Source organism: Rhamphochromis sp. 'chilingali' (assembly GCF_963969265.1).
Source record: "Rhamphochromis sp. 'chilingali' genome assembly, chromosome: 13".
Lineage (NCBI taxonomy): Eukaryota > Metazoa > Chordata > Actinopteri > Cichliformes > Cichlidae > Rhamphochromis > Rhamphochromis sp. 'chilingali'.
In genome coordinates this window covers 24705072-24727238 of record NC_137940.1, presented here as the reverse complement: position 1 = coordinate 24727238, position 22167 = coordinate 24705072, and the positions used below count along the sequence as shown (strand labels likewise).

The following is a 22167-nucleotide window of genomic DNA, read 5'->3' as shown; positions in this document are numbered from 1 at the left end:
TTAGTGGGCTTTATTGGTATACTCTCTGTGGATTTTAAGCCCCTTCAAAGCAGGCAGGTCAAGTCCTTGAGCAAATACCATCAGTCACCCTTCTAACGTTTTCTCAAGTGATTTCTAGCCGTTCAGTTTGGGCTACGCTGTATAGAAAAGGGTTATTGTAACACTTTTTTGCAGCCCAGATTTACAAAAAGGGATCTGAGCTGATTTTGCTCTTCTTCAGGAATAATTCACAAACAGAAAACAAATCTTTATACTGTACAGTTTTATTTCCAGTAAATAGATGTGAATCACAGTATGCGGAAAAGGTCAAATGAGAGCTGGTTTTTGAATGTTTATAATATCAATAATAACAATACCAGAGGACATATTTTCACTACGGGCATGCATTTGATGTTATGTGCTGGGTTTGTGCAACAAATCGCACCATATAAGCATGGCAATCATAAATGCATCTACCGATTGATTTTGTTAAAGTATGCATATTTAAGACGACAGTGCTCTTGAAGTACCATGGCAAATAAAAATTACAGTTATGTACAAAATACATATTTATATATAAACCTCATCTGTCTGGAAACTGAAGAAAGTAAGGTGAGTATTTCCAGTTTACTATGCACCGTTTTCTCTGCCTTGGCACCATTCTTCATAATTAACCCGAAGAAGCTGTTTGCTCCAAAGGTCCAGGTGAACCCTGAATTTATAGATAGTCTGCAAACACTGAAGAGGCTGTGAGATGTTAACTACTGTATAATCCAAGGGTCCCCAATCCCAGTCCACAAGGCCCAGTGTCCCTGCAGGTTTTAGATCTCACCCTGGGTCAACACACCTGAATCACATGATTAGTTCATTACCACACCTCTGGAGAACTTCGGTACATGTTGAGGAGGTAATTTATCCATGTAATCAGCTGTGATGGATCGAGGACACATCTAAAACCTGCAGGGCCCTCGTGGACTTGGATTGGAGACCCCTGGTATAATCGGTCAGGCTCAACCCAAATCAACACAAAGCAGTCACAATCATCATGTCAATTTTCTCATTTACAGGTTTATCAATAACAAGAAGTCTTAAGTTGGACCGTTTAGGTGCTTGGCTGTATTTTTTCTTTTTACAGCGTTAACGCAACAAGGATAGAGGAACCTCAATATCACTTGGCTCTGTGTGAGGTTGGGGGTCCAGCTTTAGCAGGAAAAGGGTTTTAATTAAACAAGGGTGGAGTGGAAGAGATGGAAGAAGGGTGAGCAGTCTGTGGAAGTCCTTCTGTACCATGAAAAGAAGAAAAAAATCAAAGAAAAGCTAATTATGCTAAAAATAAATACTCTTCAGTAAGTCCAGGTTCACTTACTTAATTTGGGATAATAGATATAAAGTTTGATGTGATAATTAAAAAAATGTAGCACATTAAAGTTTGACCTATTTTTGTCTTTTTTATGGTCATCACTTGGAGTAGCGTATGATAGCGTATGATGCTTGTTTTTGGACTGAATGTTTGGTATCACATGTTTTTGGACTTACGGTTCAAGTCAAGAATTGGATTACACACAAAGTATAAAATCTGACTAATTTACAGTTTTGACTTGTTAAATCAAAATTTTTAATCATTTATCCTTTATTTTGACACAAGTCTTTTAGTTTTTATTATTATTATTATTATTATTATTATCATCAGTAAATATTTGCTTGTTATCTCACAATTCTTTACAGCAACATCAATTCATTAGATTTTTTTTCCCTTGTCCTGGCAGATATGGTCTTCCATAGACACACTTTCCATTGCAAACAAGTAGGTCACAGTCAAATTTCCGATGATTCGATCCGCTCTATCCACGGCAGACCAGGGGAAGGTGTGTCCTCTTGTTTGTCACCTGCTCTCTCTTTCCTAAGCTCTGGCGCTTCTTTTTCCAAAGTGCCATCTCTGCTTCCTCCGCCTGCTCCTCCACCTTGTTGCTCTCTGCTTGCCCTCAGCTGCTGCGCTTCCCTTTCGAGCGCTTCGTTGCGGTGGTACATGTCTAAGTAGCTGGCCTGCAGCTCCTTCTGGTAGCGGATGACCTTGTCCTTTTCCATCTGCCACGTGTGCCTCTCTTCCTCGAAAGCCATGGCCTGGGCCTCGCTCTGGCGTCGCTCCAGCAGCAGTTCTGCGCGCAGACGCTCCTCTGTGGGGCCCCCGCACCCTCCTGCAGAGAAAGTGGTTCACATGGCTTCAGCTAGAGCCGTCAGGGGATGGGAGGGGGGGGGCTATGATGAAAAACACTGTCTGATTTTAAATTCCTGCCCCGGTTACTCAAACGACCTGATTTTTGGGTTGACACATTGAAATGTCAGAACTGAAAATAAGCCAATCATCTGTCGGAGACGACTCGCTTAGTTTAATTTTAAAAACACATCTGTGGCCTACAAACACTGTGGTGTGAAACAGCTGCTGTGCCCAAAAGTGCAACTAACCCAAATATATGAAGACATGAGAGATGTAACTCTACCTATCGCCCGAGCAGATGGATTCTCTTCAGCTTCTTTTTCGTCTTCGTGTGCGGCCTGAGAAGGTCGTCTGTGACGCTGTGTCCCCTGCAGGACAAGCTTTAAAGCATCTATCTGGCGTTCCCTGTTGCGCAGCTCTGTTCGCGTCTCCCTGAGCTCTGTCTTCACCTGGAAGATCTCACTCAGCTTCTGAGTTACCTCTGCCTGGGAGTCCCTCAGCTGCTGCTTCAACAAGGAGATCTCCCCCGACTTCTGGCAAACCTGAGAGGGAGAGAGTCAAAGGGAAATGAAGGAGGCTAGGGGTCGCCACGATTCAAAAAGGACAAACAAGGAATCCAGATATCTTGTCTCTTCCCTGTAGTTACTTTTATGTGCTTCTCCCTGCCATGAGCTGTGACTGCCCTGGCCTTCCACGGCCTCACCTCCCATTGTGTCTCCTCCAGAGTCGGACTGGTTTGCCTGGGCACTGCTCCAGCCTCCCGGCACATTTCCTTTCTCATACCGTCGAGCTCCTCTTGCAGCCGGTTCTTCTCCTGCTGGACCTTAAACAGCTGCAACTGCAGGCTGCGCTGGGAACGCTGGGCATGCTGGGAAACCTGACGCAGTTTAGCAGCATACAGGCGCTTCAGCTCCTCCACCTCCTTCTCCCACAGACGCTGCTTCCCTTCAAACACCTGAATGCGGTGGAGGAGATGAAAAGGTCAGATGTTAAAGGGTGATGAAGACGGGTGCGTAGACTGATTCTGAAGAAGAAGATGATTAGAGTCACCTGTGCGATGGCGCCCTCGCTCTCATCCAGGTTTCTCTTCATTTGCTTGAGTTCATGCTCTTTCTCCACCAGGCGCTCCTCCAGATCCCGCACCTGGAAAAGACAACAGCATGAAGCATTTAGGAATCTTTAAATCACACCCACCACTCATCCCCCCCAGCACTCACCACCTCCTCCACAGACAGGGAGAGCGTCCATTCATAAGGAGGTGGAGCCTCCGCGCTATATGGAGCAATACGGCTCAGAGTAGCCATGCTTCGACATGCCATCTCCCCAATAGGCACGCCCCCTGACCCCACAGCCTTCATTCCCAGAGAGGTGCGGTCCAGGGAACCGATGGTATTGATGTGGCCCATAGATGCACTATTTTAAAAAAAAAATAAAAAAAAAAAAAAGAAGAAGAAAAGAACCCACAAAGGCCATTAAAATCTCTTCTATTATCACAACCCACACAGTCATTAACCATAAAAAAAAATCAAATATAGCAACACTGCTTTTCAGCTCAAAGTATAGTTAAGACTAATACTGCAGCAGACCTGATGTGAGACAGGTGTGGGCGGAAGGGAGGTCGGTACGGCGGCAGGCTGCTCATGGAGTTATGGCCCGAGTCTGACAAGTTGTCATCTTCCTGGCCCATCCCACACACCGAGGAGAGGGCCTACACAGTCATAATTATACAGCTGTTCATCAGTGTAGCATTAATGAGCTGAAAAAAGTTTAATTTTAGCCATAAATAATGGATGGAAATGAATTTTATAATAAGTCGCGCATAGTTAATTGTTGTGCACCTATGATCTCGCTCCCCCGGCTCGCAACTCGCAGCTTTCCGCCAAGATTAACAAAGGTAAACGAGATAATAATAACAGGATGGATGAAGGTTGTAGCGTTAGCTCACCTTGTTGCCGGCTGACGTCGGTCCTCCGTGACGTGACGGTGAGGAAGAAGAAGACGAGGTGGAGACGGCTTTGGGAACATGGGCGTACGCTCTGTGCAAGCCGTTAGAGAGGCCATGATCCACGTCCTCTGATTTGGAAGACGGGTAGAGGTTTTGCATTGAGCTAAAATTCTTGGGGGTCACAGGCTTAAAGGCCGAAGACCTCAAACGTGCCTAAAGGAGAGGAAGCAAGATAGTAGCGAGAGGTGGCAAGGCTACGAAACATGAATCACGATGTCTCTTTTAAATCAATAGCGTTGATTAATTCAAGCAGGGAAATAAAGGTGATATTTGATTGGTGCAATAAATTCAGAGCAGGTTGTCAATCTGTGCCAGTGAGGTGGAAGATGTTTACAGCTAGGTGACAACGCCATGGGGGTATTTCAGCATGCTGCCAGTGATGTATAAATGTGATATGGATCAATTTACCACAGCCCTAGAAGTATTTCACTGACTGTAAATCATTTCTAAAAAGGAAACAATGGGAAGTCATTCATCTGCATTTGTGCAGATCTGTGCAGAACGCCTCATATTGACTGTTGTATTGACCGTTGTAGAGAATGCTATAGGTAGTTTTACTCAAATTACTCAAAATATTGAGTTTTTTCTTATATTTACTGAGTCTCCTTGGTCATGAAGTTAACATTTTTACTCTTACATTTAAAGTTTTAGTTGTATTTTGCAGCCATGTAATAAACTTGCTGAAAATGAGAATATCCTCCTTTGAGTTTCTTTGATACATCAAGAAATAAAACTTCTGAACGGATCTATTCGCAGTACTTTAAAGAAACATATTCACCTTTTCGTTCTTGCCCGCGCTTGGCAGTGAGTTCTTTGTAAGATCTACCTCAGTGCCATCCTTATGGTAAACCTTAGCATAAACGTTATCCTCCTCCCGTGCACTGACAGCGCTGAGGCCCGGGATAATATCCTCCTTGCCGTCGTTGCTCGGGCTCGCTTTAGGCTCTTTTCTGTTTGGAAGCAAAGTAAGCCTGCTTAGGTCAAGTTCTATCATTTTTATACCACCTTGCAGACTTTTTCACCTTCAAAAACCTGATGTTTCGAATTCCTACGAGGGAACTTTTTCCTCATCAGAACCCACCTGTTGATGTTGAGGTAGTTGAGCAGCTCTCTCTGGGTGAAGCCTTTCTTCAAGAGCCCGTTGCTGTGTTTCGGTCTCACCTGGGGCACTGCTCGGTTGCCTTTAGTCGGAGAAACATCCGGCCTCTCCACCAGACTGCCTACACTTCCCATGCCGCAACGCGGGGACAGGGGCGGGGCTGGGCAGGGGTCGCGGAAGTTTTTGCTGGGGCCACGAGTCAAAGGAAGAGTCTGGACCGAGGTTGCCATTGATTACAGGTCACAGTGGGGAGAGAAGGTGCTCTGTAAAAAAGAGAAAAACAAAGAATTAGTTAATTTGATGTTTGTCCATAGCGTTTTCACTGTGGCCTCAAATGCTTTGTTGACCTAGAGTGTCAGAGTTTTGTCATTCTTTAGTAAATAAACTGATCACAAATATTGCTAGTGGTAAATTTTATACATGTCAAACTATAGAAAAGGAGTCTGTGACTGTGGTAGCAGCTCTGCAGAGCTGCAAAGTCGAGCTTCCACTGTCATGCCAATAGGCTGATGTTTACCACCAGCACTGTAGAAGGCATGCATTTACAAGGCATCTTTTGCATTGCGATGCAAATGCATGCAAACCAAAACACTGGGAGTAAATAGGAAGTAGAGGTCAGAGAATGAGTCACTGGATTAATACAATGGAAACTGCAGGGGTGGCTGTAGCTCAGGGGGCAGAGCAGGTCGGAAGGTTGGTGGTTTGATTCCTGGCTTCCCCTTGTCTGCATGCCAAATATCCTTGGGCAAGATACTAACCTAAAATACTAAAATTGCTCTCTGATGCATCCAATGTGCTTGTGCAAATGGGTGAAGGCACAAGTTGTGTAAAGCGCTTTGAGTGCTCAGAAGAGTAGAAAAGCGCAATATAAGAACCAGTCCATTTACCAAACCATGAATATCTGTATAACAACAGTTCCAACAAAGGGATGCTGAATGGTTCTCTTAAAAGCTAAAGCTATAACTGCCAATCACACAGGCACTGATACACTCATATACCATCAGAGATGCAAGCTTTAGAACAGAGCGATAACAAACCGGATGGTCCCTCTCTGTGTCTGGAGGTCATGACATCTATGTTTTCCAAAAGCAATTTCAAATTCCGGTTCTTCTGACCACATAACAGTTTTCTGCTTTTCCTATTTTAAATGAGCTTTGGCCCAGAGAAGAAGGCAGTGTTTCTGGATCACATTCACATACAGCTTCTTCTTGATAGAGCTTTAACCTATACTTGTGGATATAATTTCGATGATATCATGTACTGTTGATAATGACATATTCATGGTCTTTGCAATTTCATGTTGAGGAACATTATAATGAATTTGATAAACTATTTGTAGACCCAGTTTTGTGCAGACTTGTGAATACTCTTTTTATGCCCAGTCATGTTACTGAACTGCTGCCAGTTAACCTAATTAGTTATAAAAGTGTTCCTCCAGCTTTTTTCTTTTTAGTACCACTTGTTTTTCCATCTTTTAACTGCCCATGTTCCAATATTGGGGGGAATTGGGGTTGTAATAAATGTGCCAATCCATTTATAATGTCCTGACATATTTTACTGGAAAGATTCACATCCAGTATTTTTTTAGATTTTCACTGTGGACCAAAATGTTGGAGCGACTGACACTGGCTTTTCTCCTTTGCTGAAATAAACCCCACCTCTTGCCCCTCTTACTACTGTTAGTGGATGTTAATCCTCTGAGGACGCGGTTGAGCTGACACGCGTTTCATCAGCTGTGTTTGTCTGTACCGACAGCTGTCCAACAGCACAGCTAGAACAACGCAGCCTCCCACTGCAGCCGAGCACAGCACCGCACTAGAAAACAAACTCGTAAAAGCTGAGCTCAATGCGCGTTAGACAACAGCAATGAAACCGAAATGATGTCAAAAGCGGGCAAATCCCCAAACGTGTTATCACGGTTATCTTTCTATCTCTGAGGCTTGAGTTATGTTTCCCCACAGGGAAAAGACCACAGGATTATGTGAAACTTGTACCCTGTCAGGGTAATGCTGTTTTCCTCTGAGGTCGGACAGCATATGTCCCATCGTAAGCCTGTTATGCAACTCTGATCCAGCTAGGTTACTACAACTCATTTCCTTAAAAAAGGCAGAGTGAGGTGCTTTTTGGTTGACAATGCACATTATGGAAAATCAAGTCCTGTGGCAGCTCATTTTCTTTGCAAATTTTCCTACCTTTCATGAAAGCCTGTCACACCGTGTGTTGTTTTATGACACTAGATTTACTGTTGGAAATACACTCATTTGCATTATCTGTTGCCAAAACGAAACAAGCTGTTAAATCACCAGAATACCCAAGTAAGAGGCCTGATTACTCTGTCAGCGTGTTCACCATACAGCCTCTCTCTCACTGCCGACATATCCGCTCCTTTCCTTCTTTTCAGCAACCTCATTAAGGATCACTATTGATTTCACCCTTTTGACCCTCTCTCTTCCCGTGCATAAACACCCCCAGCAGCCATAAAACGTTCTCGAGACCATAAAACATGCAAGTACGCCGCAGCCTTTCCGACTATAAACAGGACCCGAGGGAGGAGGGGGTTCCCTTCATGTTCAGCCAACTGATGTGGCACCTAAAGAACAGTTAGACTTCAAAGAGGCCATATAGGGACCTTTTACTTGTTTTAGCCCATTTACTACCAATCTCGAATACTTAGCATCGGTCCTGACCACACTTACTTGTCAGCAACTAGTTCTATTTACATTATACATTAACAGACAGCCTGGGTGGAGGGGGGTGATAAATTTGCCTTCTTTGTGCAATTTGTCACTATTTGAGACGCAGCTGCCAAAAAACACTAAGGTAAAAGTATGCCAGCATGAGACTGAACCTGACAGAGTAAGCTTCTCTAAGAGAAGTGTGGGTATTTGATTATTTCTCTCCCAGGATGCTGCTTAGCAGGTGACTCATAAATCTCACAAGAGTCCCTAAAAGCATTGTAAAATTAGAGTTTTCTTGCTCCTACTGAAGCCTGCGTTAGTAAGAGCAATAATGGGAAAATGAGCAAAGACTAGTCAGTGGAACTGACTGCTAATAAGCAGCACATTTCCAGTTATGCAACAGCAAAATGCCATCAAAGTCAACACTATGTGCATTACTATGTGCATTACTTAGCAGGCACAAGCATGAAGAAACAGCCTGTACTTATTAAAGAGAAACTGCATGTGCAATTTCCATTTATAATGTTGTGTTGCTTAACGATTTAAATGAATCTTGAAATTAGAAAAAAAAGTCAGCGTGCCAGGCAGGAATATATTGGAGATCAGACCTAGGATCATCCCAGCTGATGACTGGGCCTTCCAGCTGTCGATTCACGCACGTGACATACTCGCATCCTTATTTTATTCTTACTTTCTACCACATTTGAGAACAGACACCCACAGTGGCACTCCGGCATTTCCTCTCGCTTCTAATACAATCCACATTTATCAAGTGTTTTGCACCGCTGGCCTCGACAGTTATGGCAATTATGCAAATGGTTAAAATGGGCAGAGAGAGCTGTGCAAAGGCAGCTCCAGCCCACTCCATTTGGGGCTCTCAGCCAGGCCCAGATCAGAGCAGACCAAGCTACTCATGTTTATGTTCATGAGATACTACCCCCCCCCCCCCCCCCCCCCGAAAAGTTAAAAAACAAAACAAAATTTCCACTAAAACATCCGCTTCCTAATAAGCCGATATAACATGCTGAGCTCAGGCTGAGGAAAGAAACCCGATAATCACTGATAACTAATATCAGACGCTTTGTTAACAAGTCTGCTTCTCTGCTGCTGTCCATCTGAGACCTGGGTCAGAGAGCGACATGAACTATGTGTGTGAGCCTAAATGAGTGTGTGTGTTTGACACCAAATGAATAAATCATGAGTGTGCCAAACCTAATGGGCACTGGTCAAGGTCTGACTCAGTATTTTTAGCCCGACTACTTTACTCGGCACGTGCCTTCTATCTACCAAATATACGAGAGCCCAATCGATTCTTGATGGGAAGCCGAGCTCGGGGTGAGGGGGTGGGCGAGGCAATGCTATTCCTTTTGGGTAGATAAGAGGATAAAAATCCTTTCAGCAGGCAACCACAAGTCTTTAAGGACGGAAGAAATCTTGCATCCAGTTGTTTTCCATAATTGCTTTCTAGTTTATGGGCCCGAGTAAACTGGGAGACAAGGCCAGATTTACGGCCCAGCCCCGACTAGCCAAAGGGCCCTGAAATGCAACACTCCCCCTTAAATCGCACACGTGCGTGCGTGCACATCAAAGCAGCACCTTCAACCAGCCTTGAACAGTTATAGTCCGATTCAAAGTAGTCTGCTCTTGATTTATGCTTCCTTTAAAGCAGCGATCAGCTTTTTTTAAACCTTTTTTTTAATTCAAGCCTTGTGAAGATAACAGATGCTTCTTATGCTTTACACTTTCACATGCACACGCATTCTTCTGATGTGTTTCTTTGCAAGAGATGCACAGGGGCTATGTTTTGCTAGCACCACTTGTCAACTTTGTTGTACAGAGCTGACCATCACGTCCTGTCTTCAAACAACACCATAATTGCAATTTCCAAAATTAGAAAATATTTGTCAGGAAACACATACTTCACACATCTTGCTAAACGAAAAAAAAAACCCTGCATGTGCCTTTCTCCGTGTCCTCTAGAAAACCATACCCTTACCACTTTACTGCAGTCACAAAGAAAACAAAACACGCCTTGAAGAAGAGCACTTCAAGGACGATCCCTCCTGAGATCTTGTAATCAGACCTCCTGTATGCTTTTCAATGAAATGCTCGAGTTTGAAGAGGGAACATTTCAAACCCTTACAACGGGTCTCCGACAGAGGAGAGAGTCGCGGTGCAGCCAAATTCCAAAGATGCTTAGCAGAACACAAGCTCGGGCTCGTCAGTGTTTGATGCACTAAAGGCTCACTCCCACGGACATTCACTCACACTTGTGTGTGCGCCGGTCACTCAGCGCACTCCCGAAAAAAAAGAAAAGAAAGAAAGGCATGTGCACAACTCGCAGATCCTCTGCCCTCTTCCCTCGACACTCACTCTCTCGCTCCCCTGCTCACCATCAAAGTTTGTTTACATTTGTGGGGTAAGTTTTACAGGTTACATCTAAAACTCCCACACAGCACGCACTCTCTGTTTCATTATATAAGCTCTATCAAAGCTGCACTCGCTAGATTTTCTGTCAGTTGTGGAAAATGCAGCTGCTACCATTAGGCCGAGTTCTTTTATTCTACAGAGAATTCTGCAACTATATTTAACACCTACTCTGTCAGCCTGTCCTGAGGGACACTTCCCATCAAAAAATAAGGCTGTGACAGCATCTTGTGGTAGTCATAATGCACAGTGCAAACACCTTATAGGAGCTGCTGAGCACGGTGGTGGAGATGTGATTATTTGGGCTCGTTTTGCAGCCACAGGACCCGGGCACCTTGCAGTTGTTGAACTGACCATGAATGCCTCTGTATACCAAAGCATTCTGAAGTCTGACAGCTGAAGCTTGACTAAAATTGGGTCATGGTACAGGATAGTGATCCAGGCATGGCAGCAGATCTACAACAGAATGACTGAAAAAGAGAGTGTCGCAAAGGCCCAGCCAAAAGTCCAGTGTTCAACCTGCCTGAAATGCTGTGGTGGGACCTTCAGAGAGCGGTGCACAAATAAATTCCTGCACATGATAATAAACTGAAACAACATCCGAAAGAAGAGTGAGAGACTGATAAAGTCACACATTAAACGATTACTTCAAGTTAATGCTGCTAACGGTGATTTTTCAAGCTAATGAGTCACGGCGTTTACTTAAGGATATACCTTGATATACCCACCACACTGGTCACTTTGCATATGGCCAGCAACGTCATCGTTACAAAAATCAAGAGGTGCACTTTGTCCTACGGTGCCGTTCGGCAGGCAGCGCACACCAGATGTAACAGAGTCCTGGGTGAATTTCCAGCACAAGCTCTATTCTTGTGTTAGTTATTCACTTAATTATAAATTGTTTAAATAATTACTGTAATATACAGTAATTATTAATGTCCTACGTTAAAAACAGAGTTTAAGATGGAACTGATGTAAGTGAATGTGAGTCTTGTTTTATATGAGGGTGCTTTGAGAGTCTAAATGTGTCAGCAGCAGGAGCAGCAGCAGTGTGGTAAGCTGTGCCTGAGGCCGATAGGGAAGGTACCTTATACTACACGTGAAGCAAAGAAGAGCTCCGCTCTGTGATTGACTGTTACATGCTAGCCTGTAATGAGTGAGTGTGAGAGTGTCTCTCTGGCTTTGGGGCATGACAGCACAGGAGTGCTACGCAGCAGTCTCTAATTGTTAGCAGGTTATTCATTACAGACGGGGGATGTAGTTCCTCTCCACAGGCCCAGAGGCCATTCAGAAGAAACTAGACACTAAAGAGCAGGCTCATTAAATGTTATTTCTTCTGCGTCTCCGATGGTAGCTTTTATGTCATTTAGCATCTGTGAAGTCCAAACGGATGCAACTGGAAATGCCGCCTCAAGCACAAGTGCTTCTGGGTGATTCTTGTCTGTTTTCTAACTGAGGGACAGGGAGGGTGTCGCATGAAAGGTTAAACTTCATGTCACGAAACCCACGATGACAACTGGTCTGTCTGTGAAACATGGGCTATAATTTGCCTGATGATTGGACGTGGCACTGCCCAGTGTTTGGTTTCACACTGCCCCTATTCATGATGAATACGCCAGAGGTTAACAGAGGTTGTTGAGGAGTACTTGGTGAGGGCTAGTTCTTTTAGGTTCAGCAGCTAACAAGATGGTGTATCGGTCAGGATACAGGAAGGAGGACAACAGGCTTCCACTTTGCTGGATTGTCACCGCCAGCTGTTTTATTGCCACCTAGATGCTCAGTGTTGCCAGCAGTCTGTAGTAACAAACAAGTTGCCATGAGTATATAAATATATACAGCAACAGCTTCACTAAGATAAATATAAAGGATTACATGAAATAAACCAACACATCCATCTGAATATACACATAACAGGACATATATAATTTGAACTACGCCAATCTTACATCTCTTGCTCCAAACACAGAAAGGACACAATTAAACACAGTGAGAATGTCATACATAGCCGAAACATCCACTCTAACTGTAAACAAAGGACTTTGGCGCCATCGTGTGGCCGAATAAAATTACTACATAATGGCGGCGGCCGGCGGCACATGCTTCGAGTCACGAGATGAAAAAATGCGGTGCTACAATGCGGTAGAATGTAACTAAAGCCGCGGCCAACATCAGAATCGGAAAATGAACATATTTAAGGAAACTTACTTCCAGTCATGAACTTAACACTCGGAGCATCACGTGAAGGATGGCAACCAGGAACACAGCTTACGAGGTAACAGAACTAACACAGAAAAAATCTCCTCTTCTCAAGTAGCATCGCGATACCCCCAACTTCTGCCTACGTCATTTCCTACGACTCCACCCCACACAATATTGCAGAACATAGACATAAAATCCCAGAGCCTTTTATACAGCCGCCCCCAAATGTGGTTACACATTTGCTCCCCGAAAAAAGGCTCCCTAATCAGTTGAGGGAGGCGACTTGCTATTCTGCTTAGTATCGCTGTCTTCCGATGGCACGGCAGGTAAAACTACCAACCGAGCAACTGGTCTGGTGTAAACACGTCCATTAACGTTCACATCAGCAGATCGGACAAGTCCATCATCACTACGATGAACCTTAATCACATGGCCTATTGGCCACAAGGCTCGAGGCAGCTGTGGATCTGCAACCATAATAACTGCCTTTTCCAGAAGTTCAGGAGGAGTTGACTGCCACTTCTGCCTTGCCTGTAAGCCAGGCAAGTATTCCCTGATGAATCTTGCCCAGAACTGATCAGCAAGAATCTGTGAGTGCCTCCAACGTCGCCGACTGAGGTTCTCTGTCTCAGAGTAGACCACCTGGGGTAGTGATCCATCAGGCCGCCCCATGAGGAGACTATTGGGTGTCACAGGGTCCACATCGGCTACGTCGGTGGAAACGTAGCCTAAGGGCTTTGCGTTAAGGATCAATTCAACCTCAAGCAGAACTGTACGGAGTACCTCCTCGTGAAGAGGTTGGGAACCCACACAGGTGCGCAGAGCTGTCTTCACTGAACGGATTTCCCTCTCCCATACACCTCCGAAATGTGGGGCTGCCGGGGGGTTGAACTGGAATCTGATCTTCTGACGGGCGAGCCTCCCTTGCAATGTCTCTGACATGTTGGCAAAGGCTTCTCTGAGTTCTCGTTCTCCCCCTTTGAAATTGGTCCCACAGTCAGACCATAACTCTGCCGGTGTCCCTCTTCTGGCTATGAATCGCCTCAGGGCCATGAGGAACGCATCCGCGTCTAAGCTACTTAGGAGATCAAGATGTACCGCCCTCGTCGTCAAACACTTGAAAATGATTCCCCAGCGTTTCTCATGACGTCTTCCTACCTTCACAAACATAGGCCCGAAACAGTCAACACCGGTTGAGTAAAAGGCTGGTTTGTACAGTCTAAGCCGAGCAGCTGGAAGGTCAGCCATCTTGGGAACAGAGGGTTGTGCCCACCTTCTAGGCGTCGCAACCGACCCCCTACTCTGATGAGGCCCACTGAGGTATCCAGTTCAGGTGCCAGGGTAAGCAAGCGGCTTCTGGATGAGACAGGTTTCCTTTCTGAAAGCAATCTGCACTCCTCAGGAAATGACTCCTGTTGAGCCTGCCGGAGAATGGCCTGTTCAGCATTCTGATAGTCCTCAGCCCTAGATGGCGCAGTCGAGAGTCCCTGACCACAAAGCTCTTTAACAGTAATATCCAAGAGCTCCTGCCAAGTCTTGCACGCCATTCCATCCTGACAGGTAGGTGTGGAGGTGATAGAGGTTCCACAGAAGACTGTTTTCCGGAGCTCAAGTTCGTCATTACTGGCCATGTGTCAGGACTGTTGAGCAGAAAGGGGGGTCCATTCGACCACCGATTAGGCACTTTGAGCTCGGCCAGAGCCTTCCCTCTCGTCAGGTCATCCGCTGGATTACTCTCTGAGTCTATGTAGCGCCAGGTACAGTGTTCCGTCAACTCCTGTATCTCAGCTACCCTGGCTCCTACAAAAACCTTGTAGCGGCAGGACTGTGAGCTCAACCAGGTAAGAACAGTGGTCGAATCAGACCACAGGACTGTTCTTTCAATCGCTGAGGTGAGTTCCTTATTCAGGGTACTGGCCAGCTGCGCTGCCAGCAAAGCTCCACAGAGCTCGAGGCGGGGAATAGAGAGAGCTCGTTTGGGGGCTACCCGGGAGCGAGCTAGGATGAAGGTGAGGTGAACTTGCCCATCCTGTTCTACAGTCCTCATATAGGACACCGCTCCATAAGCTTTCTCAGAAGCATCCCCAAAAATGTGCACCTCACGAATGGCCCCCTTTAAGTTAGCACTGGCAGGAACATAGGTACGTGGGAAGGTAAGGTGAGGTAAAAACTGAAGCTCCACCTCCCAGTCAGATCAAGCTTGCAGGAGGGTGGAGGGAAGATTCGAGTCGTCCCAACCATGCTTCTTATCCCATAACTGCCTGAGAAGGAGCTTGGCCCGAGTGGTGAAGGGTAACAGATAGCCCAAAGGGTCGTACTGTGAGGCTAGGACTCTATAGATGTTTCTGAGGGTTGGCACCTCATAGGACACGGGCCTGTGCTTATAACCCAAGGAGTCGGTATTCCAGTCCCAGCTGAGCCCGAGCGTGGTCTCTAGCGGGTTGGATTTGTCCTCGGCTAGCCACAGATCCAGACTCTGTGATCTAGCTTCTGGAGGCAAATGGCTCAGGACACTTGGATCATTACAAGCCCACTGACGTAGCTCGAAGCCAGCTGATTTCAGCAACTCTCTTAGCCGATCCACCAGATCTCTCGCTTCTTCCGGTGAGCCAACACTCTGTAGGCAGTTGTCTACGTAGAAACACCTCTCGATGGAGAATCTCAGGCTGTCGTCAGGCTGTGTGTGCTCCATCACGTGATGCTGCAGGGCGAAGGTGGCGCAGCAGGGGCTTGAAGTTGTCCCAAATGGCAGGACCTGCCACTCGAAGATTTTAGGGGGTTCATTCACCTTTAAGTCCCGCCAAAGGAACTTCAACAGGGGCCGGTCTTCAGGGAGGAGCAGTACCTGATGGAACATCCCCTTGATGTCTCCACTCACAGCTATGGGGTGTTCACGAAACCTGACCAGCACCCCCAGCAGGGAAGCTCCAAGAGTAGGGCCAGGCAACAGGAACTGGTTCAGGGACTGTCCAAGGTATTTATGGGAACAGTTAAACACCAGGCGATTCTTCCCGTTATGACTGACAAGATGATGCGGTATGTACCAGTTCTCCTTGGGCGAAGTCTCATACGTAACTTCCTTCACGGCTCCTGATTGGATCAGCTTCTGCATTTCTGCCCTGTAGGCATCAGCCCGACTGGGATCCTTTAACAGGCGCCTTTCTGTGCTTTGAAGCATGGGCATGACTGATTCCTTTGGTGCATTCAGTGGCGGCATCTGTGGGTGACGGAGTAGAGGTGTAGCATACCTGAAGACTCCATCAACCATCCTGTGAGTTGTTCTTGCCTCGAGCAGGGCCACAGCCTGCTGATCCTGTTTCGACCGAGTGACCTCTTTCTCGGATCGGTAAGGCACCACGTCCACCTGCCAGAGCCGCTCCACATGTTTGAGCAACTCGTCTGATTGGGCGGATGTATACAGGGATAGGACAGGCTGGGTCTGCCGCCCCATGAAAAGATTTGGCCCTTGAAGGGTCCAGCCAAGCCGGGTGTGGACTGCTGCTGGGCCTCCAGGTGGGCCGAGGCGGACTGGTTCTATGGGGGTGATCAGGTGTGGCTGGTCTGAACCAATGAGAAGCAGAGGCTTGGCTTCCTTCAGGGCAGGGACCGGGATCCCATGCAGGTATTTGTACTTCCTTCTCAGCTGGTCGATAGGATAAGTATGGTGAGCTAAGTTGAGACGATCAGCTGTAAACGCTCCATCAATCTTGTAGTAGGATCCGGGGTTGGTAGCAGCAGAGACGCTGAAGGATACGGTATGTCCATGAAGCATCTGAATATCTTGGCGGACGGTTCGTAATGGCAGGTCCTCCGGGATGCCTGCCAGACCAAGAGTCTTTGCAGCAGCAGGGAGCAGCATGGTCCTCTCTGAACCGTCATCAAGTATAGCATAGGTGTCTAGAGTCCGCTCTCCATGGCTCAAAAGCACAGGTACAATCTTCAGCATGACACGATTGCCAGCCCCATGGCGATCAAGGTAGAGTGAGCCCGAAGCCGAACTGGTTAGGCAGCTTTCCTCCTTTGCAGCCATGCCAGCGTTGTTTCCTTCTGTCCTGGCATTTACCTCGTGAAGAGCCAGCAGATGTTTACCCTGGCAGCGGCTGCAGGGTTTCTTTAGTGTGCACTGAGCAGCTAAATGAGTTCGGGCACAGCGCCAGCATCGTTTGTTGACCTGTATCCAGTCCTTTATTTCCTCTTTGGAGAGCTTGGCTACATCATCACATTGGCTGAAATAGTGTTCTGTGCTCTCACAGTAGGCACAGTAGGCTTTGTTCTTAACCTTCCCTCTAGCTCGACTCTCCTTCACTGGTGAAAAAGTGTGTTCTGATGGCCCCTTTAGGTTATGTAGGACTGTCACGGTTTGTCGGCCTGGACGGGCCTCAGCCTTTACACTGGTCCTTTCTCTACTGCTTCTTACACCTGCTTGGCCGTCAAATCCTTGACACCAGGACTCCTGACGAAGCCATGCAGATAGGTCGTACAGAGTGTAGGAGCTCCCGGGCTGTTTAAACTGGTGTCGACGAAAATCAGCTCTCTGTTCGGCAGGAAGCTTACTTATTAGTCGGGCAACGTGGGACCCACAGTTCAACTCTGCTTCTCCTTCCAGTCCTAATGTTTGTAACAGCCCAACTAGTGACTGCACCTGAAGGGAGAACCTTTGGAAGGCTACTGTGTCACCTCGCCTTATTTCAGGACCATCCAGGACACTTGCTATCTTTCTCAAGGCGAGCTGATGAGGTTGTCCAAATTTGTCGTGGAGGGCTGCCATGGTGTCAGTATAAGGCTTGGGTGAGTTCAGGTAAGCATCGGCAATAAGTCGAGCTTCATCTAGTTTGAGGTGGTCCACAAGTATCTGATACTTGAAGAGCTCAGTAGCATTAGGAGGGAGTAGGTTCTCTAAAGCCATGCGGAGCCTAGCAAACTCAGAGGGATCAGAATGAATGAACCTTGGAATGGTTGGTTTGGGCCCCCTGTACACTAGCTCAGCCGAAAGAGGAGCAGATGGGTTGCTGCCGTGCCCACTGGTTACTCCAGTGACAAGAGAGGGGGAACTGGCTGGAACAGGCTTGGTTGGGAGCAAACCTGTCTTACTTGGTGCCCAGCAGGGGGGTGGCACAGAGTGTTGTGGAGGGGCATGAAACGTGTTTCCATCCTTAACCACAGGGTCCTGATATAGGGTGCAGCGATGACTAGGCAGCGAAGGCTCACCAGCGAAATATGGTGTGTGGGGTAGAGGGTGGTACTGTACACCATCATTGGAGTATTGTTCGTCAACCTTCATTTGGGAGAATCCTGTGTGCAACTCTTCCATCGGTTCAGGCCATGGCGGTGGGTCAGGCCACACCTCCTCATCCTCCTCCTGTGGCATTGTCTCAGGGGTGGTGTATACCTCTCCTGAACCGCGCTTGGGGGGATGATTGGTGCTAGGCTGTGAGGCAGTCAGGTGAGCCATATCCTTCCTCAGCAGGTGAGCCACTTCAATCAGCTCTCTGAGGTCACTCTTTGCTTCCTTCAGTTCTTTGAGGCCCTCCTGTAAAACTTGCTGTGATTGGAGTAGCTGCTCTCTTTCGGCCTGCAAGGCTCTGAATTCTGTATGAAATGTGTGTATTGAAGACCCTAGCAAATTAGAAGGTGCAAATTCAGGTGAGAGGCTCCTATTAAGGTCCACATCTTGTTCACTTCTTCCCAGTGGAGGGGGTGTATTGTAATAGGCCCCATCCCTGTCGCTGTAGAGGGGTGGCGTATGACTATACTGAGGCTGAACTCTGTCGCTTCTTGTGTGAGGCTGTGGGGTATCCCACTGCAGCATTTCCCTAAAGAGGTGGCCTGTATAGTTAACATCAAAGTCCTCAAACCGGCTTGGTCGACGTGTATGGCGTTTAGGCCTTGCATCAGGACATGTCGCTCCATCTGGCTCCATCTTGATAACTCATCCGGCTCGAAGGACCAATGTTGAGGAGTACTTGGTGAGGGCTAGTTCTTTTAGGTTCAGCAGCTAACAAGATGGTGTATCGGTCAGGATACAGGAAGGAGGACAACAGGCTTCCACTTTGCTGGATTGTCACCGCCAGCTGTTTTATTGCCACCTAGATGCTCAGTGTTGCCAGCAGTCTGTAGTAACAAACAAGTTGCCATGAGTATATAAATATATACAGCAACAGCTTCACTAAGATAAATATAAAGGATTACATGAAATAAACCAACACATCCATCTGAATATACACATAACAGGACATATATAATTTGAACTACGCCAATCTTACATCTCTTGCTCCAAACACAGAAAGGACACAATTAAACACAGTGAGAATGTCATACATAGCCGAAACATCCACTCTAACTGTAAACAAAGGACTTTGGCGCCATCGTGTGGCCGAATAAAATTACTACATAATGGCGGCGGCCGGCGGCACATGCTTCGAGTCACGAGATGAAAAAATGCGGTGCTACAATGCGGTAGAATGTAACTAAAGCCGCGGCCAACATCAGAATCGGAAAATGAACATATTTAAGGAAACTTACTTCCAGTCATGAACTTAACACTCGGAGCATCACGTGAAGGATGGCAACCAGGAACACAGCTTACGAGGTAACAGAACTAACACAGAAAAAATCTCCTCTTCTCAAGTAGCATCGCGATACCCCCAACTTCTGCCTACGTCATTTCCTACGACTCCACCCCACACAATATTGCAGAACATAGACATAAAATCCCAGAGCCTTTTATACAGAGGTTAAAGGTCATATTTTGTCATGGCTATAGATACATGCTACTGAGCAGTTAGCTGAGAGCAGACACAGACATTTCATTCTGCAATTTCCACGAAGCAAGTGCCGATGGATTTTAGGAACCCTCGTCTGTAAACCCTACTATTACTGCACATGTTCGTTCATTATACGCTAAGCGGAAGGAAGGAGGCCAGGGACTGGTGAGTGTCAGTACCACAGTCTTGGATGAGACAACAAAGATCCACGAATACATCAGGAAGATTACCTCAACCGACCGCGTGCTCAGTGAATACCTCAGGCAGCAAAAACCCAAGAAAGAGGAGGAAGGAGAGGAACCATCATGGAAGGATGGGAAGTGGCTAACATCCAGAAGTCCTACCAGTGGCTGGACAAAGCTGGACTGAAAGACAGCACAGACAGCACTAATCATGGCAGCACAGGAACAAGCTCTGAGCACAAGATCCATAGAGGCTGGGGTCTATCACACCAGGTAAGACCCCAGGTGCAGGCTGTGTAAAGATGCCCCTGAAACAATTCAGCATATAATAGCAGACTGCAAGATGCTAGCAGGCAGGGCATACATTGAACGCCATAACCAAGTGGCCGGCATAGTGTACAGAAACATCTGTGCCGAGCATGGCCTGGAAGTCCCCAGGTCAAAATGGGAGACGCCCCCTATGGTGGTGGAGAATGACCAAGCTAAGATCCTGTGGGACTTCCAGATACAGACGGACAAAATGGTGGTGGCTGACCAACCAGACATAGTGGTGGTAGATGGCCGTGGTGATAGACGTAGTGATACCGAATGACAGCAACATCAGGAAGAAGGAACATGAGAAGCTGGAGAAGTACCAAGGGCTCAGAGAAGAGCTTAAGAAGTGTGGAAAGTGAAGATAACAGTGGTCCCAGTGGTAATCGGAGCACTAGGTGCGGTGGCTCCCAGGCTAGACGAGTGGCTCCAGCAGATCCCAGGAACAACATTCGAGATGTCTGTTCAGAAGAGTGCTGTCCTAGGAACAGCTAAGATACTGTGCAGGACCCTCAACCTCACAGGCCTCTGGTAGAGGACCCGAGCTTGAAGGACAGACCACCCGCAGTGGCGAGAGGGGAATTATTTTTAATGATATCAGTGGCTGTTGTTTGATTTTAATTCATAAACTGTACCTATGGGGTCTGAAAAGCTGCAAAGCCAATGTGTCTATTAGCACCTGTGTTTTAAAAGGAGGCTCCTCTGCCTTAAAATTGAAGTTTGACTGTATAGAAACCTACAAGAAAGAAATTGTTAGAATCTCGCTTGATTTATGACCTCGGCAAACACTTTCCTACTGAGCTTATGGTCTTAATCACTGGTTACAGCATGATATCCATTTTGTAAATTATAGTTTCATTTAGAGGAAAATGAATGATTACGTAGGGTATGATTTAGGACTGGCGTACTGTGTGATGGCAAGTTTCCACCATGCGCTTAGATCCCAAATTTGTTTGGAAAAAAACGCCCCACAACTTTATAATTTTGCCACCGCAGCAGTTTTGAAGTCAAACAATCAATATGTGATTGAAGTGAAGACTTTTAGTCGTAAATCAAAGGCTTTAGCAACAGTTTTGCATTGACTGTCTAGGAATTAAAGCCACTTGTATACACAGTTGCCAATTTTCAGACTAAAAATTAATGGACAACTAACTGATAAGCGGTTTTATGGCAAAGTGAGGCCTGTTGCCTTATTATTTCACAAGCAGCAGCATATCTAAAGCTGATTCAGAGTGTTGAATTTGCAGTTTAGGTCTTTCACTGTTGCATTTCAGCCTCAGACAGTGCGAGTGATGGAGGCCATTATTAGGCTGGAGAAGCAAAATAACACTAGGAACACTAGGAATAACCAAATCAACAGTCTGATGCATTCTTAAAAGGTAGGAATGCACTGGCCTGCTCAGCAACACCAAAAGACCTGGACGACCACAGGAGACAACTAAAATGTATCATTGTCAAAGTCTACAATCAAGAGACAGAGAGGGTTTAGACGAGGCGCAAACCACTGCTTACACTCAAGAGTGAGAGGACCAGATAAGACTTTGCCAGAAATAACCTGAAAGAACCTGCTTTAAAAAAGTATTTGAACAGATGAAACCAAAACACATGGTGTTATCTGTCAAATGTGGCAGGATAAATGTTACTGCATGTGCACACATGTCTGCCTGTGGACCCTGGTCACTGGTGTTTATTGGTGATGTCACTGCTGACTGAAGTGCACAGGGCCATACGCTCTGCTCAGATTCAGACAAATGTTGCAAGACTCAAGGCAAAGCAATCTGACATTATCAATGGACAAGTCTGTCACCTGATCTCAGCTCAGAAGAGCATGCTTTTCAGTTATTACACACAAAATTGAAGGCTGAGAGACCCACAAACAAGCAGCAACTGAAGGTGGCTGCTGTAAAGGCCTGGCAGACGCATCTCAAGGGAGGAAACGGAAGAATGGGTGACGCCTGTGGGTTCCAGATTTCAGGCAGTCACTTGTAGAGGGTTCATCCAAAAGAATCATCTGATTTTAAAGTGCTTTCTGCAGCTGTTCTTTGGTAATGGTTGAAACACATAGTGTGCGAAACAGTGGATTTGTAAGTTTCAACACCACATCTTTTATGTACTTTCATGTGGTGCAGTGCTTTACTTGAAATACCTCAAGGTCTCAATACCTCTTTTAGATTCAATTTAGCCAGTGAAGAGAAACTAATATGGTAGAAAAATGCTCTTCACATAAAAACAGAAGCCACTGAGCACCAGTACCAGTATCAGCTGCATGTGGCATGTCACATATATTTATTACAAAATCCTGACATG

General features: G+C 46.2%; 3 protein-coding genes across 4 annotated transcripts in view; all 3 read right to left on the bottom strand.

Moving 5' to 3' along the window:
* Positions 1–236: 236 nt before the first annotated feature.
* n4bp3 (NEDD4 binding protein 3) overlaps positions 237–22167 on the bottom strand; it is a 34668-nt gene continuing 12737 nt past the window's right edge. The window contains exons 2-10 of one of the 2 annotated variants that reach the window (XM_080900663.1): positions 5281–5561; positions 4978–5149; positions 4140–4352; positions 3781–3902; positions 3412–3607; positions 3245–3337; positions 2898–3149; positions 2478–2736; positions 237–2174 (exon numbers count right to left, since the gene is read on the bottom strand). In XM_080900663.1, coding sequence (XP_080756789.1) covers positions 1795–2174; positions 2478–2736; positions 2898–3149; positions 3245–3337; positions 3412–3607; positions 3781–3902; positions 4140–4352; positions 4978–5149; positions 5281–5528 — 1935 coding nt within the window. In that variant the 5' untranslated portion in view covers positions 5529–5561 and the 3' untranslated portion in view covers positions 237–1794. The remainder of the gene's footprint in view (positions 2175–2477; positions 2737–2897; positions 3150–3244; positions 3338–3411; positions 3608–3780; positions 3903–4139; positions 4353–4977; positions 5150–5280; positions 5562–22167) is intronic. The other variant, XM_080900662.1, reaches the window with a different exon arrangement.
* LOC308408434 (uncharacterized protein) lies at positions 8919–14215 on the bottom strand. The gene is made up of 2 exons (XM_080900665.1): positions 12609–14215; positions 8919–12197 (listed from the first exon to the last, which is right to left on the bottom strand). The coding sequence occupies exon 1, from the start codon at positions 13848–13850 to the stop codon at positions 12864–12866; it is 987 nt and encodes a 328-aa protein (XP_080756791.1). The 5' UTR covers positions 13851–14215; the 3' UTR covers positions 8919–12197; positions 12609–12863.
* LOC308408431 (uncharacterized protein) lies at positions 14241–19323 on the bottom strand. The gene is made up of 2 exons (XM_080900661.1): positions 19125–19323; positions 14241–18713 (listed from the first exon to the last, which is right to left on the bottom strand). The coding sequence occupies exon 2, from the start codon at positions 18520–18522 to the stop codon at positions 14797–14799; it is 3726 nt and encodes a 1241-aa protein (XP_080756787.1). The 5' UTR covers positions 18523–18713; positions 19125–19323; the 3' UTR covers positions 14241–14796.